The 13978-nt window shown below is 41.9% G+C and overlaps 1 protein-coding gene across 14 annotated transcripts in view; it reads right to left on the bottom strand.

Moving 5' to 3' along the window:
• Positions 1-13978, bottom strand: part of LOC138761747 (melanophilin-like) — a 228375-nt gene that overhangs the window by 78280 nt on the left and 136117 nt on the right. For all 14 annotated transcript variants that reach the window (XM_069934432.1, XM_069934440.1, XM_069934443.1 and 11 more), the window contains 2 exons: positions 9946-10031; positions 6313-6441 (listed from right to left, as the gene is read on the bottom strand). In XM_069934432.1, the coding sequence (XP_069790533.1) occupies positions 6313-6441; positions 9946-10031 (215 nt within the window). The remainder of the gene's footprint in view (positions 1-6312; positions 6442-9945; positions 10032-13978) is intronic.

Raw genomic sequence — 13978 nt, 5'->3', positions numbered from 1 at the left:
TAGGGTGGGCGAGACTGGAGCCAAGGGAGGAGCCAGCCATCAGAACAATACACAGACAGTGAATTCCAGTTCACTGCACCTCCCTACAGAGAGTATTGTGGAAAGTAAAACATGCAAGTCTGCAGACACTGTGACTGAAGTAAAAACACAATGCTGGAGAAACTCAGCAGGTCAAATAGCATACTTTACATAGCAAAACTAAAGATACATAACTAACATTTCAGGCTTGAGCCCTTCAAGTATGAGCAAAATGTAGGCAGGCACCTAAATAAAATGGAGGGGAAAAGAGGGGCAGGGGGAGGAGCACAGGTCCACAGTCAGAAGGTAAAGGGAAAAAGGGCACACCCCAGCAAACAGGGGGAGGGGGGATGACTCTGTGAATGGAGAGGAAAAAGGGTCGAGAGCTGGAGGAAAGAAGACAGAAGGATGGGGAAGAGGGGATAGCAGAAACCAGAGAAGTTGACGTTAATGCCATCTGGTTAGAGAGTGCCTGGATGGAATATTAGGTGCTGTTCCTCCAATTTACAGGTGGCCTTGGTTTGACAGTACAAGGCCATGGTCAGACATATGCCAGTGCAGAAGTGGGGCACAGAATTTAAATCCAGTCATATTATAATCTTTACTTTTGCTATACAAGTGCACTGACCTGTTGTGTTTCTCCAGCATTGTCTGTTTTACTTAAAGTATTGTGTTCAGTTTTGGTCACCTCATTACATGAATTATGTGGAAACTTTAGAGGATACAGAGATTTACCAGGATGTTGCCTGGATTGGAGAACATGCCTTATGAAGCAAGGCTGACAGAGTTAGGGCTTTTCTCTTTGGATCGACAAAGAAAAAGAGATTATTTAATGGAGGTATAGAAGAGGGGCTTTAATTGGGTGGACAGTAGGCCCATTTTTTCCCAATGGCATTAATGGCAAATACAAGAGGACATCAGTTTAAGGTGATTGGATGAAAGTTGAGGGGAGATTTTTAAATTGTAAAAAATTTTAGACATACAGCATGGTAACAGGCCATTTTGGATGAGTCCGTGCCACCCAATTTATACCCAATTACCTACACCTCCAGTACATGTCGAATGGTGGGAGAAAACCAAAGTCGCAGGAGAAAATCTATGTAGATATGGGGAGAACATATCTTACAGACAGGATGGGATTCTAATCTCTGTCCCTATAGCTGGCGCTACAAAGGTGTTGCACTGACTATAAGTCAGAGAAAGGTTTTTTTTAAAACAGAGAGTGGTGGGTGCCTGGAATGCATTGCCGGGGATGGTTGTGGAGGCTGGTACAATAGGGACATTAAAAATACGGTTAGATAGGCATATGGATGTAAATAAAATTGGAGGGTTATGGGTTTGGAGAGAGGGAAAGATTAGATTGATGTGGTGTAGCCTTATAGAGATGAGCACAACATTGTGGGTCAAAGGGCTCAAACTGTGCTGTAAGGTTCTATGTCCTCTGTACTCAACAGTTGGCTGGGATTCTCTACCCAGTAGATGTGCAGCAGTTCACGAAGGTGGTTCAGCATTGCCTTCTCAAGGGCACTTAGTGATGGACAATAAACCTCAGCCTCCGGATGCTCAAGTGCCAAGACTGAATATAAAAATAAGATGGTGTAGAAGAAAATTCTCCATGACTCTTGCTACTGTCTGTATTGGAGCCAACAACTCCACAGGCACTCACTGGTACCTTTCATATGTAGCTATTTTGTCTAAATAATTTCAGGAACTTAAAAAAAAAGGAACACGCAGAAAGGACAGGCTTTCTAGATGGGTCTCAGTGACAACACAATTTTCCAGGATTTCCACTGGGGCATGCAGAACTATTTTATATTTTAATTTAGGAAGAGTATGGCAGGGTTGGTGCCAGAACAAGTCTTAGCAGGGGAGATTAGGTAACCGGGAGGGGAACAACCTGATTCTCAGCAGGGGTTGGGGAGTGGGGAAGGACGGGGGGGGGGGTTACAATACCTCTGTGCCAGACAAGCTCTGTGCTTCTCTGCACAGTTCTGAGGCTGTCACAACATCGAGGCAGAAAGAGAGGACAGGTAACATCGACCAGGTTTCCCCTCACTGCAGGAGTATATGAACAGGAGACGCCTGTCCTTGCTCAGCTCTGCAGCCATGGAGCCCCAGTGCATAGGCTGGCATTCTCCAGAACTGCTGGCTACAAATCGTTGATTTGAATCACATCAACCACTGGGCACGACGATCCCTACAAACCAGGCAGCAGCATGAGGGGAGAATCAGAGCCGCCACCATCATCCAAGCAGCTTGGAGAAGTTACCAAAGTCAGCAAGAAATTGCCGGCCAGAAGCGGGCTGCAGTGAAGATTCAGGCTTTGTTCCAAGGATACCATATCAGGAAATTATTAAGGAGGATTAGCAAGCACCCGGAGGTGGAGGAGGGAGGCAGCTCTGGGGGGAAAATCAAGGGAAGTATCCACAGATACTGTTGGGGGATAACCCCAGGAATTTTCATCTCCACACGAGTGCGGCGTGGGATCTCAGAACCAGAGAGGTAGTGAGCTGGGAAGCACAACTCAAGGCCGAGGGACAAACAATTTGGATCAAGCGCAAAGCTTGCTACAACCCCTGTAAAGTGGCCATATGTGTGAAGGTGTCGCTGGCAGACATATGCTGAGACAGGTACCTTATAAGCACCTTCAAAACACATTGCCAGCCAGAGATAAATGGAAAGATCAGCACTGCCTCTAGAATGAAAATGATAACATCCTACATATACATCGGCTTGAGTGGTTAGGGGGAGGGGTGTCACAATACCTCGTTTGGGGGGGGGGGGAATGCCCATGAATGCCCCCCCACCCCCGGCACCAACCCTGGAGTATGACATTCCAAAAGTGCAAAATATCTTGTTAATTTTGAGTCATGGGAGTTTGGCCCTGCATCTAGCCTGGTTAAGGTTGCCCAATCTTGATCTTAGTGTTTAGATTTTAAATGCGATGGGGATTTTCTGTGGAAGAATTTGCATTTCCAAAATCTGCAGAATTTAACACAAAAGTTCCTTAAAGTGAGGTTCCTTGCTACAGGCACCCTGGATATCAGAACACAGCTCCTATGAATGGGAGGTTTTCATCAGAAGGCTATGATGTAAATGAATAGGCCAGAGGGTGATTAATTAGAGTGGGCACATTTGGTAGATGATCAGGAGGTCACTTGGAAGACACATGATTGGGGGTATGGGGTTGGAGGAGCAGTACAGAAGTTTAATGGGTAACCTCTGTCCCACAGCATTGAGTAGAGATTCTAGCCTTACAGTGGCAGCATTAATTGCTGGCTTTCAGCTCCTGTGATTCCTCACGGATTGGGAATCTCAGCCAAGTGCTTTAAATTGAAAACAGGCAGAAGTATTGAACCTGATCCCATGAACAGATTAGCTGCCTATGATCATTAAGATTGAACATGAGATTTCTTCAGACTTCATCTGCTGTTTCACAATTGGAAATGAACCCATGTTTTGTTTGTGGGAGGTTGGGTTGAGCCCTGGTCTCTTGAATGGGGAGATATACAATTTCCCAGCATTACAAAGCACCATACTGAGAAACATTAAATTCATTGCAACAGCCTGGCCTATCGACATGTTAGCTTGTGGGCTGCAGATGCAGTCATGCGTGGAGTGCATTAGAATGTTTTTGAAACAAATTATGTCTGCTTTAGGAACAACATTAGTACTGTCGCATTTTGCTTTGCTGCTCACACACCTATTAACATGGAAATAAGTTTCTAACTGCTTATTTCTAATGTCAGTTTACTCTTTGGAAAATGTCATAGTTTTTCTTTCTTTGGCTTGGCTTCGCGGACGAAGATTTATGGAGGGGGTAAAAAGTCCACGTCAGCTGCAGGCTCGTTTGTGGCTGACAAGTCCGATGCGGGACAGGCAGACATGGTTGCAGCGGTTGCAGGGGAAAATTGGTTGGTTGGGGTTGGGTGTTGGGTTTTTCCTCCTTTGCCTTTTGTCAGTGAGGTGGGCTCTGCGGTCTTCTTCAAAGGAGGTTGCTGCCCGCCAAACTGTGAGGCGCCAAGATGCACGGTTTGAGGCGTTATCAGTCCACTGGCGGTGGTCAATGTACCAACACAAAAATACAAGTCATTTGGAAAATATAATCTTTGGTCAAAGTCCATGGTTTAATGAACAGACATTGAAGCCGCAGACCAATGTGAGGCTTACTCCATTTCTTAGTGCTTTCCCTGATGCACAGCTGTCAGCCACTGCCCGCTCCTTCCCAGAGGAGTCCTTCACCTTGGTACTCACACTGATGTATGAATCTGATAGTGTGTAAGGAACACCGATTAAATAAAGAGAGTCAGGAAAAGGAGTCCAACTACTACTTGGACTTGCATATTTAAAATAATTGCCAAAATGAACAATGGGGATTGAAAGAATATCTTTAAATCAGAAACATCATTAAAGAGTGATGGGAGAAGTAGCTTTCAAAGATATGGTGCGTGAACTCACGGTACAATGTTTGCATACCACAACTGAAAACCTACTTGAAGGACAAATTGGGAAGCAGGCTGAGGTTACCAGAAGGAAGCAGCTTTGAATATGTGATTACAGACACAATGATAATTAAAAGATTTAGAAAAAACATGTACATCAAACTGCAAGAGAAAGAGAATGAGGAAACAAGCTGTAAACCCAAACAAAAATGGGAACAAAATCTAAACATAAAGATAAAGAATGAAACATGGGAAAAGCTATGCTCCGGAACTATGAGAAATACAATAAACACAAGGTTATGCATGATACAATATAATTGGTTACACAGGCTATACACCACGCCCCAAAAGTTAAATAAATGGGACCCAACAGTATCAGGCAGATGTTTTCGCTGTAAGAAGGAAACGGGAACAACAGTACATGCAATTTGGGCATGTGAGAAAGTGGAAAAGTTTTGGGAAGATCTAAATCAGGTATTAAATAAAATCACAAAAAGCAACATACCAAAAAATCCAGAGATCTTCCTTCTAAGTAATATAAGAAGTAAAGAACTTGGACTTGATTTGGATGGAGCACAAAAAAGATTTATTATGATAGCCTTAGCTGTAGCAAAAAAATGTATTATGTCAACCTGTAAATTAGAAGATAGCCTGAGAATACAGCAATGGTACATAGAAATGAATAAATGTATTCCATTGGAAAAAATAACATATAATTTAAGAAATAACATCACAGTATTCGAACAAATTTGGAAACCATATATGGAACACGACAGAGAAGTCCTACCGTGGACCTCCACCACCTAAAATGACAGAAGGAGAAGAAGACAAAATGAACTGACCCAGTATGTAAAAGTAGATGACACAAATTTCTTGTTTATTTTCATTGTGTGATGACATTGTTTAATGGGTTTAATGTATCATAAATATGTTGAATGTTGAGTGGGTGGGGAAGGGGGGTGAAGGAGGGAGGGAAAGTGGGGGAAGGGGAGAAAATGACTGTGTATATTCAAGAGGGAAATGTTTGTGTGTATTTTGGTCAGTATGGTTCATAGTGTGAAAAATAAAAAAAATTTTTAAAAAAAGATACGGTATGTGTATAGTTATTTTTAACCATATAACAATTCATGGCATGGAAAAGGAACATTTGCAATAGTTGGTTAGAGCAGGCAGTGGAACCAGTGGGTCATCGTATTCAAAGAGCCAGCATTGGTACAATGCCCTCATTGGCCTCCAACGTCAGCCTATGATTCTAGAGTGCACACATTGACATCAAGTTTAGAGACGCTAACCAATTACAGCTTATGTAAGGAAATGGACTCAGCAAATCCATGATCTGCAAAGCTCAGTAATCTATGTATAGAAACATAAGTGGGCACAGATGCTGGAATCTAGAGTTGCTGGAGGAACCCAGCAGTCCAGGCAGCATCTGTGGAGGGAAAGGGATGGCGGCATTTTCAGGTCCAGACTCTGCATCAGGATTAAGAGTTAAAAGGGGAGGTAACTGGTATAGAGAAGTGACGGAGGGGTTAAGCAGGAGCTTGCAAACAATAGGCGGACCCAATTGGGGAGTGGTTGATGGGCAGATGGAACCAGGTGGGGTTGATAAGGAAAGAGGCTGGAGTGGGAGGAGGGGGGTTGACATGGAGACAAAGAGATGCAGACAATGGAATCTCCCCTCTACACTCTTAAGTCCTCATGCAGGGCTTTGACCTGAAATGCCAACAAGCCCTTTATCTCTACAGATGCTGAATGACCCTCTGAGTTGCTCCAGCAGCACAATTGTTTTCTCACTTGGAGAGTACACTTGGCTTTGGGACAGCTGGAAATGGTAAAATGCAACTGAAATTACCTGGAAGTCATCCTCTTCGAAGTGCAGTGATGAGAGCTGGAGAGACTGGCGTCGGGATTGGGCAGAGTATTCTGAGTCCATGTCAAAGTCAAAAGGATGTACTGAGAGCAGACGTTTGTTTTTACGTTGCTAAGGAATACAGAGTGGAAAACAATGCCAGTATTTCAGTTCAAGGTTACTTCTGATATTTGTCTTTGGAAAAAAATACAAATACCTTAACCAGAGCTTTGAAAAAATAACATGTTTAAACTACTGAATGAATAGCTTTTCCTGAAAACCAGCATAGGAACAGCAGGCAAAATGATCTCTTCCCTTTGCTGTTTAATTCCATGACATCTGTCATTCTTCAATGAGTAGAGCATTAATGAATGTGCATTAATCAGTGGAACCATAAAATCTTAATTCAGTCCAATGCAATGGAATTCAAGATTTCAGTGAGGGGAGGAGAATAATGGAAGAATGGCCTGGAAAAAAAAACTTGTTAAATAACAAACTAAAAAAATGGAGATAATACATCCTAATTTGATTGAATGTACAGCTGATGGTCACATGAATTCTGTTTTCAGATGAGAACGCAGTGTTATCCATTATGTATAAATGCAGTGCCTACTTTATCTTAGGCAATAAGTAACACGCACTGAATTAAGGCTCCTAAGTTAACACCATATTTTTCCATAGCAAGTCAGCAAACATCAACAGGGGAGATTCAGGAGACGTGAAAGGAGGTAACCAAAGTTAGCTGTAGCAGACTGGAGTTACAAGGAGGCGTTCAGAAGTCGAAGGAGAGATGCTGAGGGATCCATAGAAGGATTTGAACATTCAGATACTGGGTGCTCAAACTTTGGTCATTGTTGTGAAGAAATTTCCACTTCCAAGACATGGGAGAAAAAAAATTCTGATTTTTTTGACCTCTGGAGGGAAACCTCATCCAACAGGAATGCAAATCTGAAATTCAGAGACGTTCATGCTTTCTCCTGTCTATGACTGGGGAGAAGCTTCATGATGAAGTAGTAACCAAATATTTTGTTTACATTTTGATAAGGCTGAAAGAAATTTCTTTCTCTGAAATCCTTCTCCTACACCATAGAACATAGCCACACAGTACAGACCCTTCAGCCCATGACAATGTGCTGACCTATGTAAACCTGCACCACAACACTCTAACCCTTCCTTACCTCTTTTGTATAATCCTCTATTTTTCTTGTATCCATGTGCCTGTCTAAGAGTCTTTTGAATTCCCCCATTGTACCAGCCTCCACCACCTCCCTCGGCAATGCATTCCAGGCACCCACCACTCTATGAAAAAAAATCTATCTCTTTCTCCTCCCCTAAACTTTCACTAAAAAGGTGTTGGCTGCCCCTGATAACCTTACATACTTCCATCGAGTCACAAATTAGGAATGGATACTGAAGAAATTGGAGTTGCTAACACAATCCAGGTACAACAATGTGGGAAAAGATCTTAAAAATGTAAATGTTGGGACATTTGTAGTTAATTCTAAAACTAAGTGGAAGGACTTTGGGAAATTGCTATTTATACAAGCCAGATAAACAAAAATAGAAAAATAGGATTGCTGTCCAGAACTACAACCTAACAAAAGATAACTTTGTGAAGGAGAAATGCAAGAAAGGTCCTGTATTTCCAACATTTGTATCGAGTTGATAATAACAACTTCATTTTCCAGTGTCTATTCATTTGAATTAATCATTCCATTAACTGACCTCTAGCTCTATTTCTGGATGGCCATTAAACTTGGCCTCAATTCTCCAGAGTTTAGATGCTCGAGAGTAAATTTCATTTAAACAGATCACACCTCCGGGGTTGTCAGTAGATGCAAGGTTGCACAGATTAAGTGACCAATTTGTGGAACACATGCACTCTGTCCACAATGGCCGTCTCAAGCTTTCAGCTGCGAGCCTTTTTAGCTTTCCTTCCCACTCTAACCTGTGTATCCTTGGCCTTCTCTGTAAAACTCTGGTTAGACCAGGATTGTGTTCAGTTCCGGTCACCTCATTATTGGGAGGATGTGGAAGCTTTGGAAGGGGTGCAGAGCAAATTTATCAGGATGCTGCCAGGATTGGTGAACATGTCTCAAGGAGAAAGGTTGAGTGATCTAGGGCTTTTCTCTTTGGAGTGACAGAGGATGAAAAGCAACAGAGGTGTATATGATTATGAAAGGTATAGATATATTGAACAACTCGCACTTTTTCCCCAGGGCAGCAATGGGCAACACCAGAGGACATCTGTTCAAGGTAAGTGGAGAAGAGTTTAGGGAGACACAAGAGATAGATTTATTTTTGCAGAGAGATTGGTGGGTGCCTGGAATGCACTATGGGTGGAGGATGGTACAATCAGAACATTTAAACAATTCAATAGGCACATGGATGCAAGAACAATGGAGGGTTATGGGTGTGAGAGGGAAGGAGTAGATTGATGTGGAGTAGCTTTATATGTCAGCACAACAATGCAGGCTGAAGGGCCATACTGTTCTATGTGCTCCATTGGCACAGAGAGGCCAAACATGACTTGGAAGATCATTACATATTCTGCTTGGTCTGAAGATGAAATTTTCCAGTTTCAAGTAATGCACTCCCCTGTGTTTTCCTACATTCACTATCTTGTCCACTTAGTTTTCTCCCTTAGTTTCTCCCACTCATCCATTCCCCCCATATGCCCATCATCCCCTCTCCATCTGGTTCCACCTATCACTGACCAGCTTCTACTGCCCCTCCTCCCCACCACCCTGTGTTCCTTTAAACTGGCAATCGGTCTGTTGCAGAGTCTCACCCTGCAGCATTGACTTATGTCTACGGCCTCTCTAGGTGCTGCCTGACCTGCAGGGCTCTTCTAGCCTCCTAGTTTTGCTCCAGATTGCAACATTATTTTTGTCTCAGTGTAGGGGTGGGTATTTTCTATGGATGGGGTATCTCAATCCTGGGTCAAAGCATCAAAATTAGGAGATGTCATTCAAAACTTAAATGAAAAGAAATTTCTACACTTTGAGGACAGTAAGTCTTGGGAATGTGCTGGCCAAGATGGCTCTGGAAACTCACATGTTGAGAAAATTCAAAACAAATATCAATAGATATTTGGGCATTAAGGAAAGTAGTGGTGAGCTACATGACCAGCCATGATCTTATAGAACATTTGAACAAGTTGTATACTCCTGCATCTATATCTAATGTCCCTTTTGAGCATTGCAAAACAGGCACATCATGATTGAGTCATTGGGATTCGTAATAATTATGTTCTATTATTGTGGAGTATAAAACTGCAAATATTTCTTTATATATACAGTGTACGCAAGGTTTTGAGTTCCAATTAAGCTTTTAACATGCACCTCCATTTTATTTCCTTGCCATGACATTCCATGGTCTATATTTCGCAGGAGATATTTAGTATAACTTGTTATGATCAATGCTTACCACAGTTAAGCTTCCATATCCAGCAATACAACTGGTTAACAGTATTGTATTTACTTGTTTGTCTTGTACTTCGAGATTGTTGGCCAACATCTCCAATAATAAATGTAATCAACATAATTAGAGATATCACAAGAAAATGTCTAAAGTAAACTCTTATTGTAGAAGTTAGTAACATATTCAAAAGCAAAATCTAAAAGGTGTATTTACTATACTATAGCGCTGAGCCTCAGAGTTATCCAAAGTATCTTCGTCCTCTTCAATGACCTCGGCCATCATCTGTGGATTGTATCCACCTGCAGGATGGAAAACAGATGAGAAAGGCACATCAATAATGCTGCACTTTATTGTAATTCTGACTGTGAAACACTTACATCCTACAAATCCATGTCTTCTAGGAGCACGTAGAGGAATATTGAACATCAATTTCACTTCTGATTTAATAGCATGGTAGACTTCCCCTGACACGCACCCTAAATCAGAAGGTGATTGCTTGAGCCATGTCACAGGATCTAATATTGACGCAAACTGGATGTTATCAATTCCATGTTTAATTGATGAACACAAGGAATTAAAACAACTTCATCTCCTGCTGTTAGCAAAGGGATATCTTTTAATTGAGTCAAAATTTTGTCAATTGACTCTATCTGACTTAACAAACGAAACAGGCACCAGCTAGAAGATAGATTGATGGAGTGAACAGCGCATTAGGAGCTAACAAGGCAAGTCTTTACTCATTCAGAGAAGGACAAAATGTTTACTTTTTCGTGTCCTGGTGAAGGATGGGAAAGACATCCATAACAGGTTCAATGTTGGGAAGCATGTTAAAGTTTACTTGATCCAACCTACAGAAGAATAGAATATATCTGGGGCCTACGTTTCTTTCAGTCACAACAATACAAATAAGATGGGTTAAACCTTAACCCAAAGGGGACGAATATCCTAGTGGGCAGGTTTAATATAGCAGTTAAGGAGGGTTTAAATTAATGTGGCAGGGGGATAGGAACCAGAGTGTTAGGGCTGATGCAGGGGGAAACAGAAGTAAATCGAAGATAGTGTGCAGGGAGGATAACAGGCAGTTGAAGATAAAATTGTAACCAGAGGGATTACATAGACATGGTACATTCAAAAACTAGTCTGAAGGTATTAAATGCATGCAGCATTAGAAACAAGGTGGATGTTTTTGCAGTACAGCTACAGATTGGAGGGTATGATGTTGTGGCCATTACCATATAACAATGATAGTATGGAAAAAGGTAATCTCGGCCCCTCTAGTCCACACCGATTTAAGAGAACTCCACTCGTTCCACCTCCCCGCTCCCCATCCATAACCCTCCAATCCCCTCCCATCCATGTACTGATCCAACCTTCTCTTAAATGATAAAATTGACCCTGTTGCAACAACCTCTTCCGAAAGGTCATTCCACTCAGGCACCACTCTCTGAGTGAAGAAGTTTCCCCTCATGTAAACTTTTGCCCCTTAATTTATGACCCCTCATTCCAATCTCACCTACCCTCAAGGGGAAGAGCCTATTCACATCCACTCTGTCTATCCCCCTCATAATTTTAAATACCTCTATCAAATCCTCCCCCAACCTTCTACACTCCAATGAATAAAGACCCAGTCTACTCAATCTTTCTTTGTATTCTAGATATTGCAATCCCAGCAACATTTTAGTTAATCTCCTCTGCACCCTCTCCACCTTATTGATATCCTTCCTATAATTTGGGGACCAGAACTGCACACATTATTGCAAATTTGGCTTCACCAATGCATTGAACAGTCTCAACATCACCTTCCAGCTCCTATATTTTATGCTTGATTTATAAAGGCCAGCATACCAAAAGCCTTCTTTACCACCCTATCTACATTGGAATCCACTTTCAAAGAACGATGAATCATTATTCCAAGATCCCTCTGTTCCTCTGCATTCCTCAATGCCCTCTGCTTCACTGCATATGTTCTGTTTTGATTATTCTTCTCAAAATGAAGCACCTCACACTTATCAATATTAAACTCCATCTGCCATCTTTCAGCCCACTCATCGAAGCAGTCCAAATCCTTCTGAAGTCCCCGAAAACCATCTTCACTATCCACAACTCCCCCTATTTTTGTATCGTCTGCTTATTTACTAACCCAATTTACCACTCTATCATCCAAATCATTACTGAGACAGTTAAAGGATGGATGTCATTGGGAGCTGAATGTCTGAAGATACACGGTGTATTAAAAGGATGAACAAGTAGGCAGAGAGGGTGGTGTGGCTCCTGGTAAGCAGCAATATTAAATCATTCGAAAGAGGTGACACGGGGTTGGTAGAGGTAAAATGCTTATGGGTTGAGTTAAGGAATGCTAAAGGACAGTTATATGGCAGTTATATAAAGGCCTCCAATCAGCAGCCAGGATGTAGACTATAAAATGCAACTGGAAATAAAATAGGCATGACACAAGGATAACATTATGATCATCATGGGGGATTTAAACATGAAAGTAGATAAGGAAAGTCAGGTCCGAACTGGATCTTAGGATATAGAATTTGTGAAATGGCTGTGGGATGGCTTTTTAGAGCCCAGCATGGATCGGCTGTTCTGGACGGGTGTTGTGCCATGAACCCCATAGGTGATTAGAGAGCTTAAGGTAAAGGAACTCTTTGGAGGTAATGATCACAATATGTAAAAACCCAATGCTGGAAAACCCAGCAGGTCAAACAATGTCCTTTATATAGAACCATAGAACATTACAGCACAGAAACAGGCTTCTTCGGCTCTTCTAGTCTGTGCTGAATGATTTTTTTTTGCCTAGTCCCACTGACCTGCACCCAGTCCATAGCCCTCTGCGCCTCTCCCATCCATCTGTCCAAATTCATCTTTTAATGTTAAAATTGAGCCTGCATTCACCACTTCAACTGGAATCTTATTCCACACTCCCACCACTCTGTGTGAAGAAGTTCCATCTCATGTTTCCCCTAAATTTTTCCAATTTCACTCTTAACCCATATCCTCTGGTTTGTATCTCACCTACACTCAGTGTAAAAAGCTAATCAACATTTACTCTGTCTATCCCCCTCATAATTTTAAAAACCTTTATCAAATCTCTCCTCATTCTTCTATACTCCAGGAATAAAGTCCTAACCTTTAACCTTTCTGTGTAACTCAGTTCCTGAAGTCCAGGCACTATCCTACTCAATCTTCTCTGCAGTCTTTCTATATTATTCATATCTTTCCTGTAGTTAGGAGACCAAAACTGCACACAATACTCCAATTACTTTACAACCCTATCCACCTTTGACACCACTTTCAGGTAATTATGTATCTGTATTCCTAGATCCCTCTGTTTTACCGCACCCTTCAATGCCCTACCATTTACTATATATGTTCTCTCTTGGTTTGCCCTTCCAAAGTGCAATACCTCACACTTGTCTGCATTAAATTCCATCTCCCATTTATCTGCCCATTTTCACCTCCAATCTTAGTGCCATCTGCAAACTTGCTGATCCAATTTACCACATTATCATCCAGATCATTGATATAGATGTCAAACAACAATGGAACTAACACTGTCCCCTGAGGCACACCACTAGTTACAGGCTTCCAGTCTGAGAAGCAATCATCCACCACTACCCTCTGGCTTCTCCTGTCCAAGCATTGTCAAATCTAGTTCACTACTTCACCATAATTACCTAGTGTCTGAATCTTTCTGACTAACCTCTCTTATGGGACATTGTCAAAGGCCTTACTAAAGTCCATGGAAACAACGTTCACAGCCTTTCCTTCGTCAACAGTCCTGGTAACCAAGCTGAAAAACTATAAGATTGGTTAAACACGACCTACCACTTACAAAACCATGTTGACTATCCCTAATCAGTCCCTGGCTATCCAAATAATTCTACATCCGATCTCTTAGAACACCTTCCAATAATTTACCAGGCTGATGCCAGGCTCACTGGTTTATAATTTTCAGGGTTACTTTTGGAGCCTTTTTTAAACCAAACAATGTGAGCTACCCTCCAATCCTCTGGCATCACACCATGGCTAAAGACATTTAAAATCTTTCTGCTAGAGCCCCTGCAATTTCTACACTAGTCTCCCTCAAGATCCAAGGGAATATCTTGTCAGACCCTGGGGATTTATCCACCCCTATTTGCTTTAAGACAGCAAGCACTTCCTCCTCTTTAATCTGTAGTGATTCCATGACCTCTCTGCTTGTTTTCCTTACTTCCCACACTCTGTGTCCTTTTCCCGA

The sequence above is a fragment of the Narcine bancroftii genome, chromosome 4 (assembly GCF_036971445.1).
Source record: "Narcine bancroftii isolate sNarBan1 chromosome 4, sNarBan1.hap1, whole genome shotgun sequence".
Classification (NCBI taxonomy): Eukaryota; Metazoa; Chordata; class Chondrichthyes; order Torpediniformes; family Narcinidae; genus Narcine; species Narcine bancroftii.
This window is presented reverse-complemented; position numbering and strand designations above follow the sequence as displayed.